Below are 13481 nucleotides of genomic sequence, written 5' to 3'. Positions count from 1 at the left end.
TAATTATGTTAGAAAAAATTAGTAGCATTTTCAGACACAAAAAATTCTTTAAAGTTATTAGATAGTATGTTGTGAATTTTACCAGTCAGTGTGATGAAAGTGTGTAAACTAAACTCATAATCACATTAAATATTTCTAACTGGAAATAGAACTAGTATATGTGCTCATTAGTTGATATATTCAGTAACTATTCATATTAAGCGAATTTTAAATACTGAATGTGAAAACTTTTGTGCACAAATGAAGGGAATAAATATTGAATAATAAATTATCTACAATTAAATCAATTAAATAAACTAAAAACATAATTTTGTTTTCTAACTTTGATTTGCTCTAATCAATTATGCCCGACGCATGTATCAAAAATTTATGTACTTTCATATCAATAAAATAAATGACATGTGTTTATGATTTTGCACTTTTTATATTAGAGATCGAAAAGTGTTCTAACTTTTAATTAATGTGTGTTTTTGGTGTATTTTATTTGTTTCGAAACTTAATTGATTATATATGTTTTTATTTGTATAATCAACTCTAATTATTTACATTTATGAGTTTAGAACATTCATATCACATGTGTTATTTTATAAATTTACAATTTAGAATTTTATAATAATGGTAATAGAAAAACAATTAGGTCTTGGATATATAATTTGTTTTAATAGTCATAGGCCTGGGCCCGTTATTGATTCAAACTAATCAAACAAATTGTAGCCCAACCCACATCATGAAAACCTAGCTATATATTTGAGACTTTATCTCTCCCCCATTTCCTCATTAGGGTTTTTGAGAAGCAGCTTCACCCAGACCTCTCTTATTCCTCCACCATCCGAGAGCCATGGTACATCTCTTAATTCACATTCTCTTCAGTTGCGTTAATCAATTTATGATTCCAAAAACTTGTTTTACAACCAACGCGTGATCTACAGACGGTTTTTGTATTTTTAATCGATTATAGTTATAATTTTTTGTTTGTTTCCCCCTCCCCTTGAACTATGATTTTATATTTTTGAATGCTTATTATTGAAGTTGTTTGTTCCTCCATGTCGCTCATTTTTTTTCATAGTTTTGAGTTTAAATATCAGTTTAAGAAGCATCAGGGTTCATACGAATGGCTTATAGGCTATTTTGTCAATTTTGCGTTAGTGATGCATTGGGTAGCAGACTAGCAGTGATAGGAATTAAGATGAATTGATGTTTAAATAGTTATTCATCTAATTTGATTTATATGTTCATTCTACTCAGTCATTTAAATGACTGAGTAGTATTTCTGGTATTACGTGATTATTATTCCTATGAATACATTGTTTTAATAAAGCGTAAATAGTCCATGTTATCTTTATATTGATCTTCCATCTCTAATTTATATTGATCTTCCGTGCTAGTAAGATTCTACTTTATATTGATCTTCCGTCTCTAATTTTTACATAATGTTGCTTTTGCTATAATAGTCGAAGAGAAAGACCAGAGAGCCAAAGGAAGATAATGTCACCCTTGGACCTGCTACCAGGGATGGTGAACTAGTTTTTGGAGTTGCTCACATTTTTGCTTCATTCAACGACACCTTCATTGTAAGTGCATATCAAAAATTGGTAAAATACTTCTCTAATAACTAGTTAAATTAAGTAATTCTAACCAAATCTTTCTTGCAGCATGTCACAGATTTGTCTGGGCGTGAAACCATGGTCCGCATTACTGGTATGGTTTGGCTTTTTATAACTTTATCTCATTTTGCTCCTTATTTATTGGAATTAAGATATTTTCTGGAATATTGTCATGGTTGTTAATTTGAGTATATCACTCTTGCTACTTGCAAGAAAGTACGCACTATATATTTGCTTCATATATGTCAAGTAGTACGAGTACATAATTAGCTATACAGGGCAAGTGATGAATCTCATTTTAATGGGTAATGTGCATCTGAAACCTTTATGATGCTTTATCACCTTGGAGAACTGATGTCCTGCGGTAATACTAGAGTTCATGTTTTTCTGTTATGTATTTTTCTATTTATATGATCTATGTTTTTCCAATTGAAAATTTTCTCTGTATATAGGTGGAATGAAGGTAAAAGCTGATAGGGATGAATCGTCTCCATATGCAGCTATGCTTGCAGCACAGGATATTTCTCAGAGATGCAAGGTTTATACATCATATTGTTTTGCAATTACAGGACTAACATTTCCTTGGAAGTGATATGTATCTGCCATCTTTTTGTTTGAGGTGATTAGTTGTTTACTGATGGTTGCCTTTTCAGGAATTGGGAATCAATGCTCTTCACATTAAGCTTCGTGCTACTGGTGGCAACAAGACCAAGACGCCTGGTCCTGGTGCCCAGTCCGCACTGAGAGCCCTTGCACGTTCAGGCATGAAGATTGGTCGTATTGGTATGTTGCAGTTTTATTTGACAATGATGATCATGGATTCATCTACTTTTGCCTTTCATTTCATTGGTTAATATATTTTAACCTGTTTTATCTCCAGAGGATGTTACTCCCATCCCAACTGACAGCACCAGGAGAAAGGGAGGCAGAAGGGGAAGGAGGCTGTGATCTGTCCTCTGTTATCAGGAATCTTGCAAATGTGGTTGGGATCCTTTTTTTTCAAGTTGAAAATTTTGTTATTCAGATTTTGAACAATTTTAGTTTAAACATGGAAATCTTATGTTTGATCTTTATGGATTATCAACAATGAAGATGGTTGTTTTCTAGAGATTATCCATACTTTCTTTGACTTAATTTATTCTCTAGTTGGGTTATATTTTCCTTGGGTTCTATCCTTATTATCTTCTCTGTTTGTTTGTCTTAATTTTTTTGCATGTATTGATGGCTTCTGATGCCTGTTATTTTAGACTAAGGATTGAACGTTTTATTATGTGTTAGAATTTCTTATGTTTGGACCCCATTAATGGGTATGTAACTATTTCTCTGTAGCCATTTAATGCCAGAGTGTATGTTATGAATCCCTATATTGAAAATCCATTAAACTTTGTCAGCTGAATTTATTCTGTGGTAGTTGATTTTCAGTAATGGTATATGACTCCGTTGTGAGTTTAATATTTTTTAAACAAACTTTTGCTTTACATTTTGATCACAGAATCCTAGAAAAAACTATATTCGTGAATTAACTGAAGTTGATGTTTATAGTTAAAGATAAAGATATGATTGAGTAAAATATGATTTAGCATATTTTAATTACAGTTATTCTAATTTAAACATTATTGATTAGTTTTCGTAAATTTTTCATTAGATAAAAATGTTCTTTCCTACGTTAAACGTGTAGTTCCATCCCTTGAAGTTGGAGGGATTAATAAAGTATCCTGAATTAGTTCCAAGGTAAATTGACATTATTTTGGCAAACTTACAATTCTATTTTTCTTTTAATAGGTTCGTATTAACTCTAAGGTGTATATAATTAGAATATTAATGCAAATAATTCTTCGTGCACCCAAATAACTTGTTTTTGTAGCGACATTTATTATTGGATTATTTTAATTTAAATCCTAATGCACCTAATTTGCGGTTATTATGGCATACTCCGTGTTAAAGAAGTTTGCCGTTGAATAATAAAGTTTTCATTATATGTTTCATTAAATTCACCATTGAATTCACCCGAAGTATATTTGTTCTTTCTTAGTACTCCCTACGTTCCATGTTATTATAGTCAAAATTCTATTTTTGAAAGTTTTGTTTCATGTTAATATAATTATTTTTCTATCATGGAAAGTTTTAAGTTAATTGAGTCATTTCTATTTTTTTATAAAAGTATGTCTATTTTTACTTTATTCTCTATTCATTTCTCTTATTTTACTCTTTCTTACTTTTTTCACCATTAATCTAATAAACTATGTTAAACTCCATGTCGAAAAGAAATGCATCTATTAACAAGAAATGAGGAAGTACTGTTTTATTTCTCTTGTATTTTACTTTTTCTTTAGTTTTTTTTTATCTAATTATTTCTTCTACTTTTTTTTTTTCATTTAATTTTAATTCCCGTGCCTTATATTAGGGGTGGGTAAACGGTTTTCGGTTAATCGGTTAACCAAGAACCGAACTGAAACCGGTCGGTTATCGGTTAACCGATAACCGACATTTACGGTTATCGGTTCGGTTCCGGTTTTAAGTTTTGCTAAAAGTCGGTTATCGGTTATAACCGACCGGTTATCGGTTATAACCGATAACCGTCGGTTATAACCGGTAACCGAATTAAATTCAATTTTAATTTCAATTATATGTTTATTTAATACTAGAATAAATTATAATTTACTTCAAACTTTGTCACAATGGAAGAAATTGTAATTTATATCTAAATTTTGTCTAAATCAATGTCAAAAAAAGTCCATTTTAATTTGTGTCACTATCAATTAGAGTATTATACTTATAAATTTATATCTCAAAGTCAATAAAGTTCTTAAGAATTACTATTTTAATTTTAAATATAGAATAACCCTTCACTTATTATTGGAGATAAGTTTTTAAAGTATAGAATATAAATCATGTAAAGTTCAAGTCTTTTAAAGTGCCTAAACAATTTATATATTACTTTTAAATAGGAGTATAATAATAATAATAATAATAATAATAATAACAATAATAATAATAATAATAAAGTAGATGAAAAGTTAAAAGTTAAAACTATAAATAATTTTAAATTCAATTATAATTTTAATTAATAATAACAGAAATTGTAATTTACTTTTAAACTTTGTCACAATAGAAGAATCTGTAATTTACTTCCAAATTTTGTCAAAGTCTCATATTGCATATTTGCAATGTCAAAAAAATCTATTTTAATTTGTTACCTATTAGTTATTTATACTTATAAAGTTATAATATATCAAATTCAATAAAGTTTCTAAATATATTTTTAAATACAAGATCTCTCAAAGTTAACAAGTGCTTAAGCAATACTACTATTTTAAAAATAAGATAACCTTTCATTTATTATTAGAGAAAAGTTTTTAAATTTTAGATCATTTAAAGTTTAAGTCTATTAAAGAGCCTAAAAAATATATCATATATGTATTGCTTGTAAATAGGAGTATAATAATAATAATAATGATAATAATAATAATAATAGTAATAGTAATAATAATAATAATAATAATAATAATAATAATAATAATAATAATAATCTATAATTTACTTTTAAATTTTGTCAAAGTCTCATATTGCAAATTTGCAATGTCAAAAAAGTCTATTTTAATTTGAATTAATTTATTATGTAGGATAAAATTGAATGATTATGACTAAAATGCAAAAAAATATGATAAAAAATTTGACGTTTTTGGTTTTACAATCATGCAGAAATGCGTAGAATTGAGAATACACAAAATCAATTAACAATCTTTGTGAGAAAATTTCAGAATTTTATATATTATAGATTGAATCATTGAATTGAATGATTGATCATTGAAGGATGGCCGTGAAATAGTTAATTCAACTTTCGGTGATAAACTAATAGTGTGATTAGGTGTAGGTTGAGTTATCTATCACAACCTTAATCATGCAAAATAAACATTTGAATAAGTTAAATCAATTCGGTTAGTTCGGTTATAACCGAGAACCAACCGGTTCTAACCGAGTCGGTTAATTAAGTAACCGAACCGAAGACCGGGTCGGTTCCGGTTAGTTTTTTGAAGGCATTTTGGGGTCGATTAACCGACCGAATAACCAGCCCTAACTTATATAGGTCGAAAGGAATATTTTGTTAACCAGTGCCGTAAATGTGATCGAACGCTACTACTCTAACTATTATCCAGAATCTAGAGGATTTAAAGTACTAACTAGTACGTGGGAAAGAAAATAGTCAAATACAAATTGAGATTACGTATCAAGATGAGATTTTGGTGGCAACCAACTGCAAATGCACTGGATCATGGATCAGTTTGGATTCTTGACTTAAATTTAATGCTAGTCGATATGATTTCGTCAATACTTATTTGACTATTCTAATGTGTAGTGGAGTATTTCACTTCCAAGAACTCGGCCAGATTTGAAAACTGATGACTTTTCTAATTTGCTCAAAATTTACCTTGATGACGATTGAGTAACATCAACTAAATTAATTCCTCAAAAGTAAAACATTCGGTTAATGTAATTAAGATAAAATTGTAAGAAAAAGATGGACTGCGGCGACTTAAACAGAAATATAAGAGTGGAGAAATGAAAAAAGCGTGGGCATTCAAATCCCACTAAGTTCCTAGTGAGATCCAACTACTTCTCACTCATCCAAATCAAATAGTAACTCATATATTCTCCATACACACTCATTGACACATCTGTGAATTCGGTATAGGTACTTTTGTTTGCATTAATCACTAGTATAAGTAAATTTAATCACGTTTAGCTAAACAGAAAAAAAGGGAAATGGAATCATGAGTACATTTTCCTCTATCATTATTATCTCGAATTGTCGAATTTGGCTAACAAGGGAATCTACTATAAAATCCAACAACATCAACTTTTTCACAACACTAACGCATGCCATACGAATATTGTTATGTATACTTTTTTGTTTAGAACATCTACAACCATTTATCGAGAATTGAAGAGAGAGAAGTGTGGAGAGAGGTTATCGAGAATTTTGTTTAAGAAGTGAGATGAGATCAGAGAGAGGAGAAAAAAAAGTCAATGAATTTAACATTTGTTCCCTTTTGATGCCTAGGGGGAAAAAAAGGAAAAAGAATGGACGCCAAATGATATATTGAATTTTTCATGTCCTATAGTGATATTTTTTCGAATTCAGAAACTTAAAAGGTGCAAAGTGTTTTTCCCTAAACAAATTTAAAGTTCACTCTATAATCAATAGATGAAAACTCCCTGGATCGATAGAAGGATCTAATTTTTTCTTAAGATCGGTAGAAAAGGCTTCGATGTCACCCCGATTTGCAGAATTTTTTGAAAAGAAGAAGATTTTTTTAATATTTATTTCATAAAATTAAAATTTATCTCTTATTAAAGTAAATTTTGTTATTCTTAGTCATTTGTTCATTTCATTTCATTCCATTCCACTTCCTTCAAAATTGAAACCTTGATCCGTCACTTGGCGCACATATTTTAAGAAAATAATTGATGAATGTTGGCAGATGTATATTTAGTAGAAAAATAATACTGTATGCACTATTTTTTTTCCTTTGCACAAGAGTATGTACTTTTTAATTTTGGAAACTCTTTTATCTCTAATGAGGTAGAACTCATTCTCCATTAACAATGCTATAATGAGGTAGAACTCATGCTTTAATTACTTTTGTGTCAACACCAAAAGGCAATCAATGGGCACTCAAAAGCTAACAAAACCATTACACTAATGGAATTACTTTTTCTTTGTATCTCCTTTTACTTTACCAATTGTGAATTAAAATTTATATCCAATTAAAAGTGTATAATCTTGTAGAACGGAAGGAGTGCTATTACTAACGGTCTCACTGTATGGTTCATTTTGTAAAAAGAGTTGTTTGTAAAACTGAAATATCATATCCAAGTGATATACTACTTTTTTTTGGATGCCAAATAAAACGGATGTACCAAGTATTATACACATACCCTTTAGAACAATAATAATTTAAGAATAATAACGATAAAAATATATAATACTACTAGAATAGAGCTTATTAAACGTGCAATTTTTAACCTTTTCTAAATGTGCAATTTTTAATTACTTTTAAACGTGCCACGACTTCAATACGTACATAAGCTTAACCCATGCCAAAAAAGCACATGAGAAAGAAAATAAATTAGAGTGGACATTCTACTTTTGGTATAAAAAGTTTCAACTAGGATGTTAGAATATTTACATCTTTTTGCTTTTTGGCATCATGATTTGGTGTTAAATACTTATACATATGAAACTGAAGGGAAGGTAAATTCTAAAAAGTGATGGGGGAACTTCCACACCAAAATTATGAAACAAAACACATAAATAGAAACCATATAATAGTTGTAGATTTCACTTTTTCAAAAAAAAAAGAGAGATTGATTTATTTCCTCCTTATGCGGTTGTTTTGTTAAAAGGACGTTTTTCTCGCCACAATCTTAATGCATAGTGCTCAATAAAGTGTGATATTGAGAGTTCAAATTGATGTTATTCCAGTTCAAAAAAAATGGGTTATATTTTCTTAAATAGTCTATTAGTAGTATTGTACATATACGCTACATATAATAAATATAGCTCATTTAGATGCAATAAATAAAATTTGAATAGGACATATCATATCATATATGATCTTGAAGAGTGGTAAAGGAATTTTACTTGTGGTCATCTCAGTCTAGAACCTATATATAGATGAGTGGGTAAAACTTGGACCCCCACTTAAATCTATTTGTCTTATACTAGGATCAAATAAATAGTACTCCACTAAATACTTATAACTTAGCTGCGTAATATTGACGTCACATTGATATAAAAATATGTTATATATGTGTGTAAAGAATATTGTTAATTCTATGGTATTAGTGTTGTTAATGATACTAAATATCATAAATTCAAAGTTCACTCCCTAACTTTTCTACATCTCAATTTATAAATGTATGAGTTCCACGAATTAAAAAAAGATATAGTAAGGGCAAATTACGAAACGATCATTTTTTATCATTATTATACTTTCTTCTATTCAATTTTTTATTTGGATATATAAGAAGCATGCATGTGAGCTTTCTCAAACCGTAGAGATCATCAATCACATAAAGAAATTTTAATTTTTTGTGCATCCTATTACTCCATTTGACTTGTATTATTTTTTATACTAATCCTACATAGGAAATGTCACCTCAAGGAATTATATACATCACTAAATCATTTCATCATATATAACCAATTTACATTTGACATATTACCTCTATTCTTTAAAAATATCTACTATTTTCATTTTAATACATCCCATAAAATTATACACTTTTTTATTTTTAAAAATACAAACACAACTAAGAGCATCCAAAGCGGCGAGCAAAACCGTCTCTATCTCGTCTCGGAGAGACGAGACGGATAAGAGACGCCGTTGTGGGATGCATCCCGTCCCCATCCCGTCTCTATCTCGTCGCACGTCTCGCGCGGAAGAGGCGAGCCGCGAGTCGTCTCGCCACGCGCCTGGGCGACGTGGCGAGCTCTGATTCGTGTGTGACGCCCACTCGCCGTCCCGCGAGTGGGCGTCGTTTATATCCGTTAAAATTGATTTTTATTTTAAAAATTCAGAAAAAATTCAAAAAAATAAAAAATATATAAAAAAAAATTTCAAAAATTATACTAGCCGTTTATAGCCGTTTTTTTACAATTTTTTAATATTTTTTAAAATTTTTTAAGCCCCAAATTACTTCTATAAATACCAAATCATTCCCACAAATTATCTACCATAAAAAAACTCTCTATTCTCACTCAAATACTCTACATTCTTCATCTCAAAACATTTTTCTTCTCCCAAATTTAATCAATTCATAGATCCATTTGAGCAAATGCGTCTAGTAATGGAACAATCGCTAGAAGAAGATCGACGTAGGGAGGAGGAGGAAGCCGCGACGCGTCAAAAGCGAACCCGGAAATACATCCCTCGTGACCGGGAGCAAGCCGCCGCAAGGTTGGTACGCGATTACTTCTCTAACAACCCGAGATGGGATGATACCTACTTCCGTCGCCGTTTCCGCATGCGGCGGGTGTTATTTCTGCATATCGCAAATACATTGGCGGCCCGAGAAGAGTACTTCAAAGAAGGTTTCGACGCTACTGGCCGTCCCAGTCACACGACGCTCCAGAAATGTACTGCAGCAATCCGTCAGCTTGCTACTGGACAAACAACGGATTTGTTCGACGAATACCTGCGCGTCGGAGAAACCACTGGGAGACTTTGTTTGATGAATTTCTGCAAAGGCGTCAGGGCAGCCTTCACCGACGAATTTCTGAAGAAGCCAAACACCGTGGATTGTCAGTTTCTGCTCCAACTACACGAACAAGTACACGGATTCCCCGAGATGCTCGGGAGCGTCGATTGCATGCATTGGCAATGGAAGAATTGCCCAACGGCGTTGAGGGGGTCATACACGAGCGGCCACAAAGGCACCCACCCCACCGTTATACTCGAGGCTGTCGCCGACTACCGGCTATGGATTTGGCATGCGTATTTCGGGGTCTCCGGCTCAAACAACGACATCAACGTGCTCAACCACTCCGACCTCTTCACCAAAGTTCTGAATGGTAAAGCGCCGGCCATCAACTTCATCGCTAACAACCGCCAGTATAAAATGGGGTACTATCTTGCCGACGACATCTATCCGAAGTGGCCAACCTTTGTGAAGACGTTCAACAGGCCTGCGAACGAAAAACAGGCTCTTTTTGCGCAGAAGCAAGAGGCTGCTCGCAAGGATGTGGAGAGAGCGTTCGGGGTTCTCCAAGCTCGATGGAACATTATCAAAGCCTCGGCTCGTACGTGGTTTATAGATAATATGGTCGACATCATGTATACGTGCATAATCTTGCACAACATGATTGTCGCCGACGAAGGACCTCAGGCGGGAAATTGGTTCGACCCTGAGACCGCGGGAAGCTCTACCGCAAGTAGTCCGCCTCGCAGTGGATTGCATCCGTCTTTGGAAGAGCGGATGTGTATTCGAGGTAGGACACGTGATTCTACCGCCCACGCCCAACTCCAGGAGGATCTAATGGAGCACATTTGGGTAAAATTTGGCAACGAGTGGATGCAAATGATCTTCATTAGACAACTCTTTCTTCTGCTTCTTTGCCTCCATTTTTTTAATGGTGTGTTTTTTTTTTTGTTTTTTTAGGATTTTAATTATGTGTGTTTTTATTTTTTTAGGATTTTAATTGTGTATTTTTTTTTGTTTTTAGGATTTTAAATTGTAATTTTATTTTATTTAATGAAGTGTGTTTTTTATTAATTGGATTTGTTGAAAATAAAAATGAAAAATGAAATTGAATGAATAGTTAAGAGATGAGATGGTTAAGAGATGGATGGATGTGGGTGATATCTCTTAGTTAAGAGATGGAGTGAAAAGTACAGTGGGGCCCATTAATAGTGAAGAGATGAAAGGGTTAAGAGACGGATAAGAGACACCGCTGTGGATGCTCTAAATACTACTCTCTCCATCTCTTAAGAATACTAATAATTATTTATTTTTCAGTCTGTTACTTAAAATTATGAATTTTATATTTTAAAAACTTTTCTTATCTCAAATAAGGTGAGATTGATTCTCCACTAATAATAGTACTTAATCACTTTTTTCTTTATATCTCTCCTTTACTTTACTAATTGTGCATTAAAACTTGCGCTCATATAAAAGTTAATACATTTTTAAAGGACGTAGGTAGTATTACAAACGCGGACTCCACAATCTATTCACACTGTTTCCACTATCTATCCTCGTTCTTTTTCCTTTTTTTTTTAATTTTTACTTTTACCAATTGCATATCAGTAAAAAATTGTTATTTTTAAAAGATGAATGTAATTCTCCTAATATATATCTATACGGAGTATATTGTACTCCATCATTTGCAGTATAAAGTTCCAATTCAACAGTTATGAAAATTATGGTTTCTTGATACGTCAAAATTAGGTAATTATGGTTTTTTTACCACTGAAACGTCCCAAATTACACATGACCACGAGCTAAATTAAATATACGTCAGCATTTAACATAGAATAGTTATACTCACTCCCAGTATTCCATTTTGTACCGTCCCACATAATTTGTCTCATTTCACTTTTATTATTTTTTATAGTAGATCTCATATTCCACTAACTCATTCCTACTCACATTTTATTATAAAACTAATACTTTAAAAGTATGACTCACATCCACCAACTTTTTCAACTCACTTTCCATTAGATTTCTTAAAACTCGTGTCGGATCAAAGTGTGCTAAATTATGTGGAACGGATGGAATATATGTTATGATTTTTTTTGTCTAATAATTTGAAGTTTGAGCTGGTATAAGTCGTAGTCAACACCTAGAATAATTTCTCCATATCTCTATATGACAACAAAAAGACGTCTAAATAATTGGATCTGAGCTGTACATTATATGCATACATTTGTCAACAAAGACAACATGGATGCTAAGAGCATTCCTATTGGACTTCCCAAAAACACCTTCTGCCACGTCATAAGAACCTGCCACTGCACTGTCACGTTAAGGACCTGTCACTGCACTGCCACGTCATAAGGACATCCCACTGCACAATGGCATACATTCCCAAGGACATCCCGACGAACATCCATAATAATAAAAATTCACAAATATACAATTTATTACGGAATTAAAATTTCGACACTTGCTGTATATATATAGTTTTTTTAAAAAATAAAAATAAATAAAGAATCGGAACATCCGCCGGGACGTCCATCGTGGCACCGATATGGCCGACGTCGCGACGGACATTCCGCCGGATGTCGCCGGAAAGCCGCGGATCAGAGGTGTCCGCAGCCGACATCCACATCCGCCCCTCCCACGCCTAATGGCGGATGTCCCGCGCGGACTTCCTGCAAGGCGGTCCGATGTCTACCGGGACATCCTCCCTCGCGGATGCTCTAAAATAATAAAAGACGTGACAAACCGCTTTCAAATTTAAGTGGATTCTGGAAATCTTTTAATGATTTTTACTATAAATGAAAGAGAACAAGAACAATCAAGTTAACATGCTTAATTGGTAATGATTTGATTTTAGTACATTAAAAATACTTTTTGGATCGCAAGGAGATATCTAGGAATTTATGGGAAAAAAAGAAACACAGCTTATAGGTGACCAAACTTTTTCTTAGTGTGATAATTGAGAAATTTAACTAAATTCCATTTTTTTCGGACTCATTTTTAAAACGGTGGTGCGAACCTAAATTTTATGAATTTTACTAATTTGTCCAAAAGTTTATACACTTTCAATGAAAAATGGACAATAGTACACTTTGAGTTAACAAAAAAAAGAATAATGGACAACCTTATAAGGTAAATGGTAATTACTTGAAAGATAATCGGTGTTGTACTATTTATTTATGCATTGACCCTTTGCTCAAATTGGAGTAACTGTAATTTTAAGAGTACTATAAATCTAATATGTATTGATGATATGATCGGCAACTTGACAACAATGACGGAAAGATGCTCTACGTGATCTATAAAATATGCAAAAATCGATGTTCTCTGGAATTGACCCTCAAAAATTATTATAGACAAGAACGAATGCACGAGCCCTTACAGTCCCAACAAGTATTCAATGTTGAAAGGGAATAGCTTAAATGACGCTACAAATAGTAAAAAAAACATGTTTTTTACTGAAAAACGAGAAGATTGAGATGATAAATCTAATCTAATAAGTAAATATTGAGTTATACTCGAATTCACGTTCAACAATTCATTTAATTATAAATTAACTTAATTCTTGCTCAAAAAAATTTCTCAATAATATTTTCTAAGCTTATCGAGATTGGATTAACTATTTAACTTATGTACTGTGGGCCTGTGGCTACATATCACATTTAGCTA

At 32.2% G+C, this 13481-nt stretch overlaps 2 protein-coding genes and 1 non-coding gene across 3 annotated transcripts; all 3 read left to right on the top strand.

Moving 5' to 3' along the window:
• Positions 1-734: 734 nt before the first annotated feature.
• Positions 735-2717, top strand: LOC125217760 (40S ribosomal protein S14-3). The gene is made up of 6 exons (XM_048119287.1): positions 735-841; positions 1452-1571; positions 1653-1698; positions 2057-2142; positions 2258-2387; positions 2485-2717. Exons 1-6 carry the CDS (start codon positions 839-841, stop codon positions 2550-2552), a joined length of 453 nt encoding a protein of 150 aa, XP_047975244.1. The 5' UTR covers positions 735-838; the 3' UTR covers positions 2553-2717.
• On the top strand, positions 1879-1967 carry LOC125185783. Its single transcript, XR_007170281.1, has one exon. It is a non-coding gene; the product is annotated as a small nucleolar RNA Z101 (small nucleolar RNA).
• Positions 2718-9458: 6741 nt separating the features above from the next.
• On the top strand, positions 9459-13229 carry LOC125221015. The gene is made up of 2 exons (XM_048123140.1): positions 9459-10021; positions 13169-13229. The coding sequence occupies exons 1-2, from the start codon at positions 9459-9461 to the stop codon at positions 13227-13229; spliced, it is 624 nt and encodes a 207-aa protein (XP_047979097.1).
• The last annotated feature ends 252 nt before the right edge of the window (positions 13230-13481 follow it).

This window comes from Salvia hispanica, chromosome 4, assembly GCF_023119035.1.
Source record: "Salvia hispanica cultivar TCC Black 2014 chromosome 4, UniMelb_Shisp_WGS_1.0, whole genome shotgun sequence".
NCBI classification, from domain to species: Eukaryota; Viridiplantae; Streptophyta; class Magnoliopsida; order Lamiales; family Lamiaceae; genus Salvia; species Salvia hispanica.
The sequence above is the reverse complement of the archived record's forward strand: the minus strand, read 5'-3'. Positions and strand labels throughout refer to the sequence as shown.